A 19,840-nucleotide genomic window follows, 5' to 3' on the forward strand; every position below is an offset into this window, starting at 1 on the left:
TGGAAGAGGCTGGAGCAAAAAACACAGCGACACCAACTCAGCTTCAATTCTGTAACTTAAGTAAGACGGTCCACTGTCTCTTCAAAAGTCGACATTGCGTTTTTCTCTTCTGTCAGTTTTGTTGAAAAGGAACACTTGCCCTGCTATTGAGGAGTATTTCATGCAAAATAAATACAGTATATATGTCAATAAATACACTTAGAGTGGAATGTGGCTATAAATAATAACAAAATGAAATGTTTGAATAAATAAAATATGTCAAAAGATTATTGTTTTGTTGCGTTTTTTTTATGTATTTACTTAATTATTTCTTCATTTACTTATGTCAATGATACTACAAACAGCATGAACACTGATTTTTCACATGTTAAAGTTGAGAGAGTGGGCTCTCGTGAGTACTGTATTGTGACTGGTGAATTATTATCAGAGTGAACGCCAATCTTTGGTCATTGTGTGCAGTGTGAGTTGGGTGGTGGCCAATGGTGGGGACCTTGGCTCTCCGATCCTCGACTGCAAAAGCTGGCTCTTGGGATGTGAAATGTCACCTCTCTGAAGGGGAAGGAGTCTGAGCAAGTGTGCGAGGTTGAGAGGTTCTGGCTAGATATAGTCGGGCTCACCTCGATGCACAGCATGGACTCTGGAACCAATCTCCTTGAGATTGGCCCTGACTAGGAGCGTGTTTATTGGGGTTCACCCCAGTAGTAGCAGAGGGTATCCTCCCTCCGCCTTCAGGTGGGGGAACGGGTCCTAACTGTTGTTTGCACATATGCACCAAACAGCAGTCTGAAGTACCCACCCTTTTTGGATTCCCTGCAGGGGGTGCTAGAAGGCACACCTTCTGGGGACTCCCTCGTTCTGCTGGGAGACTTCAATGCTCACATGGGCAATGACAGTGAGATCTGGAATTGTGTGATTGGGAGAAATGGACTCCCCGATCTGAACCCGAGAGGTGTTTTGTTATTGGACTTCTGTGCTCATCACGGATTGTCCATAACGAACACCATGTTCAAGCATAGGGGTGTCCATATGTGCACCTGGCACCAGGACACCCTAGGCCTCAGTTCGATGATCGACGTCATGGTTATGTCGTCGGACTTGAGGCCACATGTCTTGGACACTTGGGTGAAGAGGGGGCAGAGCTGTCAACTGATCACCACCTGGTGGTGAGTTGGCTTCGATGGTGGGAGAGGATGCCGGTCAGGCCTGGTAGGCCCAAACGTATTGTGAATGTCTGCTGGGAACGTCTGGCAGAAACCCCTGTCAGAAGCAGCTTCAACTCCCACCTCCGGCAGAACTTTGACCACGTCCCGAGGGAGGTGAGGGACATTGAGTCCGAATGGGCCATGTTCCGCGCCTCTATTGTTGAGGCGGCTGACCGGAGCTGTGGCCATAAGGTGGTTGGTGCTTGTTGTGGCGGCAATCCCCGAACAAGTTGGTGGACATCGGCGGTGAGGGATGCTGTCAAGCTGAAGGAGTCCTACAGGACCTTTTTGTCCTGTGGGACTCCGGAGGCAGCTAATAGGTACCGGCAGGCTTCGGTGGTTGCTGAGGCAAAAACACATGAATGGGAGGAGTTTGGGGAGGCCATGGAGAATGACTTCCGGACGGCTTTGAGGAGATTCTGGTCCACCATCCGGCATCTCAGGAGGGGGAAGCAGTGCAGTGTCAACACTGTATATGGTGGGGATGGTGCACTGCTGACCTCGACTCGGGACATTGTGGGTCGGTGGGGGGAGTACTTCGAAGACCTCCTCAATCCCACTAACATGCCTTCCAATAAGGAAGCAGAGCCTGGGGACTTGGAGGTGGGCTGAGGTCACCGAGGTGGTCAAAAAACTCCTTGGTGGCAGGGCCCCGGGGGTGGATGAGATACGCCCGGAGTTCCTCAAGGCTCTGGATGTTGTAGGACTGTCTTGGTTGACACTCCTCTGCAACATTGCATAGACATCAGGGACAGTGCCTCTGGATTGGCAGACCGGAGTGGAGGTTCACCACTTTAAGAAAGGGGACCTGTGGGTGTGTTCCAACTACAGGGGGATCACACTCCTCAGCCTCCCTGGAAAAGTCTGTTATGGGGTCGTGGAGAAGAGGGTCTGTCATATAGTCGAACCTCGGATTCAGGAGGAACAGTGTGGTTTTCGTCCTAGTCGCAGAACAGTGGACCAGCTCTACAACCTTAGCAGGGTCCTGGAGGGTGCATGGGAGTTTCCCAACCAGTCTACATGTGTTTTGTGGACCTGGAAAAGGCGTTCGACTGTGTCCCTCGGGGTATCCTGTGGGGGGTGCTCCTAGAATATGGGGTACTCGACCCCCTGATAAGGGCTGTTCAGTCCCTGTACAACCTGTGTCAGAGCTTGGTCTATATTGCTGGCAGTAAATCGAACCCATTTCTGGTGAGAGTTGGATTCCACCAGGGCTGCCCTTTGTCACAAATTCTGTTCATAACTTTTATGGACAGAATTTCTGGGTGCAGCCAAGGTGTTGAGGGGGTCCAGTTTGGTGGGCTCAGGATTGGGTCACTGCTTTTTGCAGATGATGTTGTCCTGTTTGTTTCATCAGGCCGTGATCTTCAGCTCTCACTGGATCGATTCGCAGCTGAGTGTAAAGCGGCTGGGATGGGAATCAACATGTCCAAATCCGAGACCATGGTCCTCAACGATGGATGGATGGAAATTTCCTGACATGAACTCCTGCTTACACCTAAATAAATATCTCCACCAAAAAGAAGCTTAACTAGAGGATATTTATGTACACATACATATACACACACACACATATATATATATATATATATATATATATATATATATATATATATATATATATATATATATATATATATATATATACAGTATACACAGACATATATACGTGTACACACACACAAATATATATATTTATATGTATATTAGATTTACAAAAATTAGGTACAAGCCACTGTTTGGGAAACTTATTTAAAGCGCTAAACTAACCACACCAACGAGTCTAATGACAACCCTTACGAGGCAAGAAGTGCATTTTATAGTCTGGGCACAAGTCTTCACCCAAACCCGCGACACATTGCCCCCTTTAACCAATCGCGGCAGACGCAGGTACTTTCTGCACAGGTGCTCCTTTCAACCTTTACAAGGCATGTAATAAATTGGGCTAGCGGCCCTGAACCGATACGCAATGCAAAAATAAGTACTTATTTTCTTTGGGAATTCCCTCCTCACACTAATACATGCATGCACTATCTTACCTAAAACGCTTCGCACCTCTCTTTGACAACGGCAGGACTAGAGAGACGCTCGTCTTGACGACGGGGTACGCGCAGCGTCCTCCAGCAGGCCAGACCTGGAAGCGCGCCCGACACGCCACCGGCGTCCCGCTGCGTGAACCTACAGAAGACAAAGTTAAAATGACAGCGAAATCGCATCTTGCACTTAATGGCTTAAACAGGTAAGTGCCTTAACGATTATTTTGAAAAAGTCCACTTTACCCAATTCTTAGGACTTTTTCCTTTATAGTTGTAGGCGGATTATCAGATGCCCTCCCAAACAACGTTTCGATATCCACCAGGGCATGGCTGTATTACTATCTGTGCTCATTTTTTGAAATGGGGTATTATCCAAAAATATTAAATGGTTCATTTAAAAAAATCAAATCCATCCATTCATTTTAGGACCCAATAAATCACATAATTGTAGGGAGGACACATTATTAAGTGTCACAGTTGCCCACACTCACTTGCAGAGGGAGAATTTGGACTCTTCAATCCATCTAACTGATGTGAACACATATACAGTACTTAATGGCAGTGACTGAGATAGAAACTGAACCTAGGGTCTTGGAATAATGACATGGTGGTACTGACCAATGCATCATTGTGTCACCTTTTAAAATTCTGCTTATTAGGAAGAAGGTTTGTCAGCAGAACAAATTGATCCCAAGGTAAAGGAGATGATCTCTGATTTTAGGAAAGAGACTACATTTTGACCTCTTACAAGTATTCAAAACTGGAATTGAACACTTCAGAAACCTATCGAGATGATCCTTGGTATTACGGTGGGAGGACATATTTAAGGGTACAATTTTTAAAGTGCTCAGGGATAAAGAGATTTGTCACAAAGCAATCAAGAACAGCAGCTTCTTAATTTGTCCTGGACATAAGCCCAGTGTTTCTGTCACTCCAAAAAGTGGCTGTCAACATCCGGGCACTGGGCACAGATGACATATTGCCTCATTTTTAGTTGACTTTTTCAACCCACCCCCAGTTTACTTTGCTATTTAATTTGTATATTTTCAAGAAAGAATGTGTAGCCTGTGCCCAAGGATTAGGACTTTACCCCACAAGCTCCTCTGAAGTAGTGCAATCTCTAACTCACTATGTGACCTTGAGCGAATCACTTACCATAACTAGACAGCACGTCTGTAATAAAATAAATGTTGAAACAATTGTGCTTGCAAAGCACCTTGGGATTCCACTAACCATTGAAAGGCACTATATAAAGGAAATTGTTTATTTATTTTGAATGTGCTTTGTATCTAAATTTCCCTATAATTTTAGTTTAAAATGTTTCCATAAATGTACAACTGAGATGAAGAAATAAAAATCTGAATGTCGTTTGCTTTGAAAAGCACATAAAGTGGCCACAAAACACGGATGGCATAGGTTATCTTCACAAAAATCGAAATCACTTAATGAACACAGAAATTTGGTAAGCTGTTTGAACTTTGCATTGAAGCCTTTGCCGGGATCCAGAATCAATGTTTATTCTTCCGCCTCTCTCTTCTTAAATATTTAAATTGGTTTAAAAAGTAACAGAGTGTCAAGTTTTTCTTTTCAACACGCATTTTTTGGATTTGCTGTTTCAGTTCCACTACAGAGCCAACACTTCAACATGGGAGCCACATCATTAATCATCTGCATTTTCAGTTTTGTTTCATATGCCATAGCAGGTAAGAGCCCATCTTCTAGACTAGCGATTTGAGATCATCTTCTAGACTTTTCATTAATCTGGTGAGGCTACTGTTGATATGAAACTGATGAATGTGTCTCTAAATTACCTTTACTTGAATATAACTCTTGTAGGAGTTTGCATTATCCCTCCATCCATTTTCTGATCCACTTACTCCAGTTCAGGATCACAGGGAAATCAGAGTAGCTGGAGGAGAGATTTCAGGTGTGAACCCTCTGAAACATATCTTATAATAGTAAAAACTAATTGATCATAGACAAAATTATATTTCATGTAGTTTCTTCTCCCTCCTGGAGCATTATACACATGGCAGGAAGAAACCCTAGATGGGACTCATTCCATAGCAGGGTGTTTGGCACCATACTTACATTACCAATGCAGTGCAGGGTTTGGGGGGCTGAGCCTATACAGGTAGCAATGCATGTAAGGCAGGACTAGACCTTGGACGAGATGTCAAATCATTTAAGTCAGTGTTTCCCAACCTCGGTCCTGTGGCCCCCCTGTGACTGCAGGTTTTTGTTCCAAACAGATTCCTAATCAGTGACAACACCTTATAACACCGATCTCATTTAATTAGCTGGTATTATTTTTTCTCTTATTCTACATTCAGAAAAGCACAGCAGCATGATTTTTACATTTATAGGACGTTTCGAAATATTTCTGCTTTTGCGATAGATTTAAATGCTTAACTCTCTTTTGTTGATTTCATTATATTTTGCCCTTTCTCTGTGCAGTTTTCCCCTTCGTTGTATCTTATTAATGACAATTAAAAATGAGCAGAGGCAAACAACACTGAATAATCAAAGGCTGCAAGTACTTTAGCATCAGACCCACTGATTATTAAATGATGGATTAATTAAACAATTAGAACACCTAGAAAAGTAGAATGAAAATCAAGATGAAAATATATATTTTTTTTATTAAACTTAGTTTTCTAATTTCTATATTGTTCCCAAAACACAGAACTTGGGAAATAACACATCACTTAATTAGCCCAGGAGTCCAATTAAAAACAGAAGCTGGTTGTAACACAAACCTGCAGCCACAGTGAGCCCCCAGGACCGAGATTGAGAAACACTGATCTAAGGGTTTTTTGTGTTATGTACACTGTAGAGGTTTTATTATGGCTTTAACCATCATTACCTACTCTGCCTGCTCTTTATGGTGTTACCCTATTATAGAGTGTTTATAAAAAGTGTTTACATGTTAAACATTTTACATAAATTATGTAATTTTAATTTTATTTTGTGAATTATTTTGAAGTTCATATATGGAAATCTCACATATTCATTACAGTCAGTATACATGGATGGAGAAACCCTTCCAGATCAGCATGCAAGGAACACAAGTAAGCAGTTCGCTTTTACTCCTATAAGATTTCCCAGGAGTGAATTTTGAGATGACTTGAGGTCTGTCAATCTTGAGATGCTGGCATGAAGCTAAAGAGAATTCCCTCATGTTGAAAGACAGGAGCAGAGGACTTCCATAGACAACAAGTAGGGTGGTACTGCTTACACAAAGACAACAGGCTGCTAAAAATATTCTTTGGATTTAAGATAAGAATACTTTGGGTACAAATGTTCCAGCAGCCACCAAATGGAAATATTGCCTTGTAACTATGAGTTTTTGAAGGGGACTGTTTGGTGTTTTGCAATGGCGCAGAAAAGGTTTTGAACCAGGAGGGGGCAAGGTCATTAAGAACAGTGCCACCGCATAATATTAATGTGTTAGTTTAATTGGTTGTGGTGGAAAATTTGAACGGGTTTATAGGGAGGTTGCAGTATTGAGGAATAGGACTTATAGTTGTGGTAGATAGTTGGTTTCCCTATGACAGTTGTTTGCAACAGATGGTTTCGGGGTAGTGGATTGTTTCTTTCTGATGAGGAGATCTGTTTCTGAGAGGGTTTGGTTTCTGGGGATGGAGGAGCAATGATGTTGTGATTGTCTGGTGGGGGCTCATTTGGAGTATGTGGGCCCCACATGTAGGTGGGGCCAGAGATGAGGAACCCCTCATCCCACTGTGGAGATTGAAAATAGGTTTGCTAGTAGTAGCTGATTCTACCCATAGAGTCGAGAGTTCAGTTCAGTGTTTCTGGTTTTTTAAAAACTGCCTTCTCTTCTAACATTCTTCTCAGTCTGCTGGTATACGAGATTCTTACCTTAGATTTTATTTCCTGTTTAAAAGCTCTCATTCTCAACTTTCATCCAATATTCCAACAAGCCTTCTTGAAAAGGCTCCCTTTTCAAAAGTGGGACAGCACTAAAAGACATAAAGGAGGTGAAGTGCAGCTGCTTGTTGCATTAAGACAGATGATGCATTAGAAAGCATGTGTGATATCCAAAGTCTCCAATAATTATAGCAAATGCTAAGCAATAAAACCCAAGGGTTTCTAGATTAACTTCAGAAAACAGAAAAGTTGAGGAATGAAGGTGCACTGCCATAAAAAGCAGGCAACATTCATGAGTCTGGACTTCATTAAATCAGTTCAGTCGCTCTCAACTAACTGGTGCCCAACCCGGGGGTTGTTCCTGCTTTGTACCAGATGCTTGATGGGATAGACTTTAACATCCTGTGATCCTGATCAAGATAAACAGGTTTGAAAATGGATGGATGGACAGATGGATAGATGTACAGGCTGACTGATGGTTCTATAATAATAAAATAACAATCTTTCATTTATATAGCACTCTTCTCACCATTCAAATGCTTTTCATGGTGTGTCAGGAGCCACTTCAACCTCCACTAATGTGTAGCATTCACCTGGACCTGTGCCATTGCCATTGGCAACCATTATTGTGCCATTATGCTCACCACATATTAGTTATTAGGCAGTGAAGTGGTGAGATAGCTGGCCATTTAGTGACAGGGATGATTAGGGGGCCAGGATGACTTGGCCGTGATAACCAGGACATTGGGAAACACCCTGCTCTTTACAAAGAATGCCCAGGGATCTTTTATGACCACAGAGAGTCAGGACCTCAATTTTACGCCTCATCCAAAGGACAGCACCATCTTTACAATATAGTGTCCTCCTCACTGCACTGGCGCATTAGGATCCACATTCAGACCACAGGATAAGCACACCCTGTTGACCTCACCAACACCTCAACTTTTCCTAGATGTTCTCCCATCCAAGTACTGGCCAGGCCTGAACATGCTTAGCTTCAGGTGAATTGAGTCTGAATTGCATATGGTATGGCTTCTGGTATACAGCAGTTTGGAGTTTAATTTTTAATGTGTATAATATTAATTGTATGTAAATATCAAAAGTACAAGTAAACATTAGATCTCTGTCTCACATATATTTACAAAAAGTTCTTACAAACATAAAATCATTCTTTATATTAGTGAGCGATATTACAATCACTGATTGTGCAGACATCTAAATGATTGTATTCTAAGTTAGTGGGGTGGGCAACAATAGGAGAGGCACACTGGCTTCCTCCATTTCAAGTTGGTGCTAAACTGTTTCTCAAAACCCTTTGTAAAGTGAATTTCAATAATATGAACACCCAACTGCAACTAACTTAAACAGAAAACATTTATAAGCATTCCTTGATCATACAAATTATGTCCATTTTTGTTCAAATAACATTGAGCTACATGAGAAGTAGTTTAATAATGATATTAGTGAACAAAACAAACCCTAAAAGGCATTGTCCCTCATTAAATAATGTTTAATTAAGCTCTTCACCTAGACTTTATCACTTCTGGTTTCACATTCAAAAGAATCGTCTTTTGGTTTTTCCTGGGCTTTCCCAACTAATTCTTGATCTGTTATTGAGCTGTGATACCCAGGATAATGTGAGAAGACATGCAAGTAACACTCCCTAAAGGTGAGTAAGCATGAGTACATCTTTTTACAGTCTGTGGATCAGCTCCGATCTGCTGGGCGGGCTGCCATGAGGACAGCATCTGAACGTGGCAGAATCATCTGTGTAAATAACCGAGACTGGGATTGTGTGTCATCAGTGTCCAGCCCCACCTTATTTATCCAGCTTTGTCCTATTCTGTGGAATGTGGAGTTGCCTATTTGGAATGACTTTGTTGGTAACCTCACATTTGAAAATCGTTCTTGATTCTTATATTTGAATTTTCCTCAACTGTATTTTAACAAATGGACCGAGTAAAACTTTTTCCGTAGCCCATTTGTTTTCTAGTATGAAATGACAGTAACGATTATATCTAGCAAAATACATTAGTGCAAAAGTAGCCTTTTTTGTTTGAAAAGCAAAAGAGAAAGTAGACAGAAAATAGAAAATTTATACTAAAGGTGAAATATTCTCAAAACATACCCAAGTACAGAGTAGTACTTCATTATTACATAACACTGGTAAACACTAAAGGCAGGTTTATTTGACAGATTTGGGCAAACCATCTGTGGGGAGCAATTTTGCAACTTGTGGCAAGTCTCAAAAATTGTAGTCTAGAGGTATTTCCTTAATGAATAGGTGTGGTCATTAAATTAAGCTGCCCCAAGGGGTATATTTCAGAATGAAACATAGCCTATCATCTTCCTCTGTAGAAATGGAGAATTTATGCAAAATTCTATCAGAAATAGGTTCAACGGTCTGGATTTTCATACCAGAAAACACACATTCAGCATTGCGTATTAGACACACAGTACGGTAAAATGGTAACATGTCAGTCGGGACTGCTCATACCTCTTAAATAAGCCTTTTAGGAGACTTCTGGAGTGTAGGAGCCATAAACCTCAACAGCCTTATCTTTGAATGACAGTCTTTGAGATTATCACCTGCAATTAGTGATGAGCAAAACAGGTGTCAATTCACATACAGTGTCATAAAAGTGACCCTAAATGTGAAATGCAAACTCACTAAAGAGTTTTTTTTAGTTGAAAATAAGAAATATTGATTTCCTAAAGTATCGTACACACTTCCATGTTCACCTGTGAAGCGCCTTGAGCATGGGAAAGGCGCTATATAAATAAAATGTATTATAATTATTATTATTATATATTGCCGAAAAAGCAAATATTTGATTTGGTTGTGTTAGTTTGGGAGAATACTTCATTTATTATGATGTAAAGTGCTGATACCCATGGCTGCTAATTAACCTGTGTCTGGTATGTCATTAGTCAGCATATACAGGTAGTCCCCAGGTTACGGACATCTTACCTACGACTTACGAACGAGGCCACAGCTGTGACACATGCACCTCAGTAACTGCCGCTCCATCATCTTAGGCCTGGGGATGCTGCAAGCGGTGGATGGAGGGGGGCGATTTCACTGCTTGCGCAGTGTAGTGTCCCTCGGGCGGCTCCTAGCGGCAAGCTGTGACCCGTGGTCCATAGTCACCGGGGCCACAGCTATCGCTCATGTGCTGAACGATGGTTCGCTGCCCACCCACTATGCCGCTGCAGCTTCTGCTCCTGACTGGACACAGGCTGGATGGAGCAGAGGGGTGCGTTTCACTACCCGCCCAGCACACATGGCTGGTAATGCCGCAAGTGCTGACCCGGTTGTGGCTGAACAGGGCGGCGGGCTTAGCATTGTAGTGTGCCTCGGATGGCTGCCTGTTTAATTGGGGTTGGGCGATTCACTACCCGCCTTTGGCCGCACCGTGTTCATTCTCGGTAGGTGGACGCTGCAGGCAGCATACTGTAGTGGAGGTGACTGTGTGGTGGGTGGGTGGTGAGCCCCTCGCTGTCCCCATTCATTCTCATTAGCAAGTCTGCTTGTACTGTTACGCACGTAGCAGGCAGTTATCTCTTGTCAGTACATCAGACGTGTTGAGGACGGGTGCCTTCCTGCTGTGATAACGTACAGTGCTGGAGCTCATGTTAACCTTTTGTCTTCACCCTTCAAGAATGTCTCTGAAACACAAATCTGATGCAAGTGCTGGTGATACAGTAAAGAAGAGAAAAACCATCACCATGGAAAATTAAAGTAGAAATAATAATAAGTTCAGAGAGGGGTGAAACTCCATCATTCATTGGCAGAGCACTTGGTTACAGTCGGTCAACAATAACATTTATTAAATTTATGTGCCTGGTCTGACTTACATACAAATTCAACTTAAGTACAAACCTACAGTTCCTATTTCATACGTAACCCAGGGACTGACTGTACACAGCGCTATGCTGCAGCTGGTTATGGTGATACTCTTATTTTTCTTCTTCTCCTTAACCCTTTCCTTTAGGCCCATTATTTCTAGGCTGATTTGTGAAAGTTAACAGAGATTGAAAACTGATACCAATACATACAAACTGAATATATTTTGTTAAAAGTCATTTTTGACAGGCCATGTTGTAAATGTGTGGTGTATTGCAATAATATATAATAATGTCAACAGGCTGGAAACCTGAAATTTTGAATGTACTGTGTATCTTTTCAAAGATGGTGCAGTGGTTGGCAGTGATATGTGCCACAGTGATGATTCCTTTCTCAAATGGGTCACGTTCTGAGTGGAGTTCACTTGTCCTCCAAGTGCTCACATATATGTTCTCTTGGGTATCCTGGTTTTCAAAACACTTCCAAGATTTGCACCCAAGCCTGATGACTGACATTAAATTGTGTGAGTGTGTGTGATTGTGCTCTGCTTTAGACTGAAATCCCATCCACTGTTTGTTCTGTCATACACCTAGAGATGAAAACACCGGCTTTGGCTTTCTATATCAGATATAGCAGGTTTAGCAAATGCACAGATGGATTTTCAATTCATAATTAACAACTGTCTGTTGACACTGTTTTTATGGCTATTTTTGGAACTTATTAAAATATATTTATAATGAAGACCAATATGATTTTCTGTTTTAAAACTGAAAAGTTATTCACTTTTTCTACTTTTCAGTACCAGTGACATGCAGCGTGGCTCATGTGGGCATTAAGGGGGGATCATTTCATGTGGTAGGGACTGGATTTGGTAGCAAACTTCGATATGTTTGTCCTGAAAATGAATATCCCCACCCCATGCAAATACGGATATGTGAGAGGACTGGACAGTGGACACGGCTTAAAACTATTGATGGATCAGATTACAACAGAAAACCAGAATGTAAACGTAAGTGTTTAATACACCATTTTATTATCACGGATTAAGCAATTTGGAAATAAATCAATAGGCATTTTTGTAATGGCTTTGTGGAATCAAGTTTTTTTTTCCGTTTGTGTTGACATTTCTGTGACTGAGTCTGACCTTCCTTCAGTTTCATACTTGTATGTTATTTTGTGTTATAGAGATTTACATTCACTTTCTGCTACTACCCATCCTTTAATTCTACTGTACAATTGCACTTAGAACATCCACTACCAGTCAGACCTTTTTTTTTATCAAGATACCATTAGGACATTAGCATACTGTAGTCTAGATGAAAACAAGCCATTCAGCACAACAAAACTCACCAGTCCTATCCACTTTTAATTCTTCTACATTGATTTAAAAATATAGCCAAGACATTACTAGTATTTCTAATGGCAATTAATGCTTGAAATGACTGAACTAAGGATTTGTAAGGAGTTTGTTTCTCAAACTAAACACTCTAATGTCTTTATCCTTTTATGCAGTTCCCCTTTTTTATCTTGTTTTCCCTTTTCTGTCAAGACAGTAATAGACACCTTTGTATGATATCTTCAGTTTTTTGGAAATCCATCATATATACTGCTGAAAAAAATTAAAGGAACACTTTTTAATCAGAATATAGCATCAAATCAGTGAAATGTCTGGGCTATTGATCTGGTCAGTTAAGTAGTAGAGGGGGATGTTAATCAGTTTCAGCTGCTTTGGTGTTAATGAAATTAATAACATGTGCACTAGGGGGTAACAATGAGACAACCCCCAAAACAGGAATGAATGGTTTAACAGGTGGAGGCCACTGACATTTTTCCCTCCTCATCTTTTCTGACTGTTTCTTCACTAGTTTTGCATTTGGCTACAGTCAGTGTCACTACTGGTAGCATGAGGCAATACCTGGACCCTACAGAGGTTGCACAGGTAGTCCAACTTCTCCAGGATGGCACATCAATATGTGCCATTACCAGAAGGTTTTCTGTGTCTCCCAGCACAGTCTCAAGGGCATGGAGGAGATTCCAGAAGACAGGCAGTTACTCTAGGAGAGTTGGACAGGGCAGTAGAAGGTCCTTAACCAATCAGCAGGACTTTGGGCAAAGAGGAACAGTATGAGCACTGCCAGAGCCCTACAAAATGACCTCCAGCAGGCCACTGGTGTGGTTGACTCTGACCAAACAATCAGAAACAGACTTCATGAGGGTGGCCTGAGTGCCTGATGTCCTCTAGTGGGCCCTGTGCTCACTACCTGCCTGGCACTGTGGAGCTCATTTGACATTTGCCATAGAGTACCAGAAATGGCAGGTCCACCACTGGCACCTTGTGCTTTTCACAGATCAGGACAGGTTCACCCTGAGCACATGTGACAGATGTGAAAGGGTCTGGAGAAGCCGTAGAGAACATTTTGCTGCCTGTAACATCGTTCAGCATGACCGGTTTGGTGGTGGGTCAGTGGTGTTCTGGGGAGGCATATCCATGGAGGGACACACAGACCTCTACAGGCTAGACAACAGCACCTTGACTGCCATTAGGTATCGGGATGAAATCTTTGGACCCATTGTCAAACCTTATGCTGGTGCAGTGGGTCCTGGGTTCCTCTTGGTGCATGACAATGCCTGGCCTCATGTGGTGAGAGTATGCAGGCAGTTCCTGGAGGATGAAGGAATTGATACCATTGACTGGCCCCCAACTAGCATTTATATACTGCATGACTATGAGAGGAACCACCCAGAAATTACTCTTAACCTGTTACCTAAATCCTGCTGTGAGCACCATACAGTTATCATTTGTTACTGTCAACTGAGTAGAACTCATTTTGGAGTAACACTCAATGGGACATTACTGATTAATGAACAGTTCATTGTGGTAACTTGAAGTCTGTTGCTAACACCCCATCTTTTCCCACCTACCATAACAAATTAAGTGTGAAATTAAATTGAAATTACCTTGAAATAAAAAAATGGCTTCATAAGGAACAGTTGGAAGGTTCTTCAGAAACCTATTCATTTATATTAAACCAAAAAAGAGCAGTTGCTAATTTAGCAACTCTTGTACACCTTTAATAATGATTTGAAAATGGCAACAACATGAAAATTACTGGGCTGCCCTAGCACAGTATGTTTGAATTTCAAAAATTCCAGACAATTTTCCACATTTATGCGAAAGATGGTTATGCATGAAAAAAGTAAGATTATTTTTGCAAGCTAATTAATTGATTACTTTACATTCAATCGTCATTATATCTTATTATGCCACTGCTGTATCCAGGTAAGAGTGGCATCATTAGTATCCTTAAGATCTTCATCGGTGCACATAGCGCCTCGGGAACATTCATGGAGAATGTGGTCCATTGTTTGGGTTGGCTCACCACAGGGGCATTCAGTGCTTGTTGTGAGGCCCCATCTAAATAGGGTTTCCCTTGTTTTGCCCACCTTTGACCTAGCTCGGTAAAGCGCAATCAAGTCTACAGAGGGATGTTCCATTGGGTAGATGCTCTTGAGGTGTAGGAAGAGCTTCATTGGGAGGGCTTTACATTCAGTGATGCAGAAGCTACTCAAGATGTGCTTAAACTGCAAGGAATTTGAAAAGTCTAAGTGAAGTTAATTTTATTTCATGGAGCCTGTATAAAAAAAATTGCAAAAATCTATTTTAATGAAGGATTCAGACAGTATAAAAGTACAGTAAATACACAGTCTTATTGAGAAGGATGCTGATGTATTGACCGACACAAATCTTCGTATATAATACACTACCGTGGCTGTTCATTTGTCTGTCCAGGGTTTTAAATCACCTGTAGCTCACAAACCGTTTCACCTATTGACTTGAAATTTGGTACACATGTACTACGTGACGTCTACTATCCGCTTTTGGGTGATAATTTTTATTACTCTTTTTATTTTTATTTTATTTTATTGTAGAATCAAGAATCAGGTTTGTAAACGATAGTCTTACTGAAGGTGATACTGTATATTTCGCCTAGTTCAGTGTTTTGTTTTGCTTGCAGTGACTGTTAAAAATCCACTTTCTCTTATGCAGAAGCAAAGTGGTATAGGATTCTAAATGCTTTTTCATACTCAAAACATTTTATTATTCAAAATTTATGAAGAGGTAACTTAGTTTTGAAAGTTTTTCAGTGTAATGTCTGAGAAAAGATCAGCCAACATGCTTCATATTGTTCATTTATAGAAAATTCCTTCTTTTCTTGTTCACTGAATTTAAATGGATGCAGAAGCCTGACAAAACCTTACCTTGGAACCTGAATTGAAGTAAAGTAGTCTTCAAATGTAATTTCTCCCTTGTGTGGTCATGTTGGTAAAAAAAATAATCACAGTAAGACTAAAATGTTCATCTTAGTTAATGTGCACAACTAGATGAACAGTGATGCATGTTTCAGACAATTAAGATGTTTAGTAACTATCATGGCAGACAGCACAACCTCTGCTTTCTTAGCTCAGATCAGTGCAGTGAAAGACACAATAAGCATTGCATTAACTTTAAACTTTTCACTGTTTGCTCCTTTTTTCCACCAGCCATAACTATGGTATTGTGACTAATGGTTCGCAGAAATTTTGTAAGTTTTTGCGGAACCCATAGGTTTCATGGAACATAGTTTACGAAACACCACTTGAAAGGAGTTGCAGTGTTATGATAATGAAACTGTATTCATTATTACCAGTTACAATGAAGGCTTTCTGTTTTCCCTAAGAGATCATATGTCCAGACCCCTTAGGGTTCGAGCATGGGTCAGTTGAGCCAGCTGATCTCCAGTATTATATAGGACAGACCACCACCTATCAGTGCTTTGATGGATATGTGCTGCATGGCTCAGAAAGCCGGACGTGCCAACCTCATGGAAAGTGGAATGGAACCACGCCAATCTGTGTCAGAAGATGTGAGTAGCACATTCAATTATTTATATAAAATATAGTGATGTACAAGGTATCATATTGATACATTCCCATCTTTTAAGCAGATTTTTAAGTTAACGTTTTTAAATTAAAAATTTGAATTCAGGTTTTACATTCACAAAAAGATAACTTTGTACAGACTGTTAATACAATGGCATTACAGATCTCTACTCCTCTATGCACTTTTTAAAAATGTTCACTAGCAATTTAACTTTAGTAAAAATGTAGTAAGAAACTCTAAAACAATTTATGGTACATAATGACTTGTTTTTGGAAAGCTAATCAAAAAAAAAAAAATTAAAAAGCCCCTAACTGAAATTTTGATTTAGCTGAAGAGGAGGCCTGTACAGACCCAGGAGTTCCTGCTGGTAGCACCCGAACTGGAGATAACTTTGACATTGATGACAAGGTGACATATGAATGCAAATCAGGAATGATTTTATTTGGATCCAAAGAAAGGGTTTGTCTGGAGTCTGGAGAATGGACTGGCTCGGAACCAGCCTGCTACTGTAAGTGCTTCTCCGGGTCTTTTTATTTCATGCAATAAAAACACAAAACGTTTCCAGTGTTTATTGAGTATTCCATACCTACCATATTTTGTTTCACTTGGTGTATTTATTTGAAAACGCTTTTCCAAAAATGCACGTATGTTTTAAGAGTAACATTTACATTTAGTAATATCTCAGTATAATATGAACTCATGTACTAAAATTTTAAATTGGCTTAAGATTATTTATCTTGATTTATTAAGTGACTGCTCTCCACCTCATTAAATCCATTAAACACATTTGGAAAATTAATGTTTTTTCTATTTTATCTCATTAAACTAAACTTAAACTTGAGCTTAGATAAGGAGCAAAAGGCACTATAAATCAAAGATGATACTGGAGAACAAATCAAAGCATACAAACATGGCGACTTGTATTGAAAGTCCAGAAAATCAGTTGGAACTGCCTTCTGCCGGGCAAATATTGCTTGTGGACTTTGTCCTGACTCCCAGAGTTATAAAGTGCATGGTTGATCAACATGTTAACTAGATCAGAATGAGCTCAGCATTAAAAATGTTTGACTGTTGATGATCATACATTAAAGAATGAATATTCTAACAAATTGTGAAAAGTTAATTTAAAGTAGGCAAAAGGTAATAAAGAATTACTTTATAGTACTGGGATGATTGAGATGAGCAAAATATAGTTTTATTTTGTGGAGCAATGCTGCCCCTTCCTATGAATTATGTGATCATTGCATATTAATAAAATGTAACATCCATCCATTTTGAACCATCTCATTTTCAGTGTGCATTAATATTTGCACCCAAAATCCTTGGAAGACTGGCTTCCTTGGCTGATTTCTGGCTTCTGCTTTTAGCCGACTCATTTGAATCTGTTTTCACTGATTAATTTATAGACTATAACACTTATGGTTATGCACTCGGTAGAGCTGCTACCTCATAGATCCGGAGTGCTAGGTTAGAATCATGCACCCAACCAACTGAGTTTAGACATTTGCCTTTGCCTTCGTTATTTGATAACATTTACAATGAAGACTTTCTACTTTCCTTTAGAGATCGCATTGTCCAGAACCCTTAAGGATCTAGTATGGATCAATCGTTTTTTCTCCTAAATTCTGTGGGTGAAGTTTAATTAGTGATTTCAAACTGGTTCTGTTTCAAAGAGTGTGCGTGTATACATGGGATAGGCTGGCTTGCTGTCCAAGGCTGTTTCCTGCCTGGCGATAGTCACTGGCCCTCTACTCCAGTAGGTTAAGCTGCTTTGAGAATATGAAGTTAAATACCCACATTATAATGGAATGTATACTATAACTGTACAGGCATTTCTTTTGCAAACTCAGAACATGGACATGATGCTTGCACATGATTTGCTCATTGGATTTCTAAGGGAGTTGTAATATAACTAAAATTACAGTTCTTCCTGTAGTCACCAAGACCTGTGAAACATTTCTCATGCTCATGTGTGTAACTATATATATTGGGCATTTTTGACTTTATACCATCAGATCTGTCTTCAAGGGGAAACAGGATCCAAAATGAATAATGACTTTCAGTTATTGTTCGTCTTATATGGGAGACTGGCTACATAAAAAAATCAACATCCTGGCCAATCCATAAAGTATTTCTCTCAAGGTAGTAGCAGTTAAAGATTGTGGTTTATCCTCATTGTTCCCTGTTTTTCTTAGCTGTTCAAAGCCAGCATGGTGCCCTCAAGGCTTGCATGTGTAACATATAGGTTTAATTGTTTATATAGTGCGGAACTTGACCCAGACGCAGACAGACGGACATCGTTTGTTGCACCCAACACACTCGTTTATTTAAAAATTACATTTACAAGTTCAATTAGTGCACGTCCCCGTGCCTCCAGCACCGATCCCCCAAAGTCCAGGCCTCACAGTCAAAATGCCTTTCTGGCCGCCTCCAGTCCTCTCTCCAGCTCTGTCCTTCTTCCACCCAACTTCCGCTAATGAACAAAGGGAGGCGGCCCCTTATATAGGAACCCGGATGGGCTCCAGCTGCTTTCCGGCAATCTCCCGTAAACACCACTATGTGGCGGAAGTGCCGGCTGCGCACCCAGAAGCCCTTCGGGTGTCCCCTGTCTTCTTCCCCCCAGCACTTCCTGGTGTGGCGGAAGTGCTAGGCTCCAGGTTACTTCAGGCACCGGGGAGCCGCCTGGCGGTGGCCACGGTTCCCTACAGGGTTGGGCTTCCAAGCCCTCTACCCATGGCCCCCAACACAACCAGGGCAGTCACCTCCTCGCGGTCTGGAGGAGGTACAAGCCCTCCTCCGGTCCTCCTGGGCGTCCCGGCTGGGCTCCACCCTCAGCTGGATGCCACAATAGCTTTTATGTATATCATATAAAACATATATTGATGAGGCCTTCCGTGTATGGTTAGCATGGGAGACTGCCGAAGCAGCAGAGGGGTACCAACAAGTCAAAGGGATGTTCAAGGGCCGGAACGCCTGTTTAATGTTGCATGGTTATTGGGAGTGGCAGACTGGGTTGGTTGTCCACACTTTTAATAAGCATGAGAGGAGAACATGCTCTAGCTATCAGGTCATTGCACTCCTCAGCTTTAGTTGAAAAGCTTATGTCAGAGTACTAGAAAGAAAACTCTGTACAGTTGTGGAACCTCAGCTCAGATCCAGCAGGAGCAATATGGTTTCCGTCCAGGCTGTAGAAAGGTGGACCAGTTCTTTACCTTCATGATGATTCTGAGTACGCCCAATCAGTGGACTTGGAGAAGGCATATGACTGTGTTGCAGTAGGGATGCTGTGCGGGTGCTGGGAGAGTATGGGTTTATGTGGGCCCCTAATATGAGCTATTCAGTCCCTGTATAATCACAGTGAGAGCTGTTTCTACATACTACAAAACATCAACACTATTTCCAGTGGGTGTGGGACTCCACCAGGGCTGTGCTTTGTCTCCTGTCCTGTTTGTAATTTTCATGGACAAGATATGAAGGTGCTGCCTGGAAGGGGGGAGTTGTCCAGTTCAGTGGCCTTAGAATCTCGACACTGCTTTCTGCAGATGATGATGTCCTGTTGGCTTCAAACTGCAGCATGCATTGGGATGGTTTGTAGCCAAGTGTGAAGTGTCCGGGATGAGGATCAGCACCTCCAAATCTGAGGCCATAGTCTTTAGTAGGAAAAAGATGGATTGTCCTCTCCGAGTGGGAGGTGAGTTTAAGTACCTTGGGGGTGTTGTTCACAACTGAGGGGAAAAGGGATGGTAAGATCGACAGACAGATTGGGGTGGCAAACACAGCTATCCAGTCGCTATACTGATCTATAGTGGTTAGGAAGGAGCTGAGTCAGAAGGCAGAGCTTTCCATTTACCAGTCAATCTATGTCCCTACCATCATCTCCACTCAGCATGTCCTGCCCATAAAACATTTTACAGGGAGGTATCCAGGGAGCATCTGTATCAGA

At 41.4% G+C, this 19,840-nt stretch overlaps 1 protein-coding gene across 1 annotated transcript in view; it reads left to right on the forward strand.

Moving 5' to 3' along the window:
- The window catches only part of LOC120538556, a 105,503-nt gene that overhangs the window by 49,157 nt on the left and 36,506 nt on the right, over nucleotides 1-19,840 (forward strand). Inside the window, exons 19-22 of the mRNA XM_039767951.1 lie at nucleotides 4,794-4,941; nucleotides 11,776-11,985; nucleotides 15,695-15,880; nucleotides 16,226-16,405. Coding sequence (XP_039623885.1) covers nucleotides 4,794-4,941; nucleotides 11,776-11,985; nucleotides 15,695-15,880; nucleotides 16,226-16,405 — 724 coding nt within the window. The remainder of the gene's footprint in view (nucleotides 1-4,793; nucleotides 4,942-11,775; nucleotides 11,986-15,694; nucleotides 15,881-16,225; nucleotides 16,406-19,840) is intronic.

Source organism: Polypterus senegalus, chromosome 11 (assembly GCF_016835505.1).
Source record: "Polypterus senegalus isolate Bchr_013 chromosome 11, ASM1683550v1, whole genome shotgun sequence".
Classification (NCBI taxonomy): domain Eukaryota; kingdom Metazoa; phylum Chordata; class Cladistia; order Polypteriformes; family Polypteridae; genus Polypterus; species Polypterus senegalus.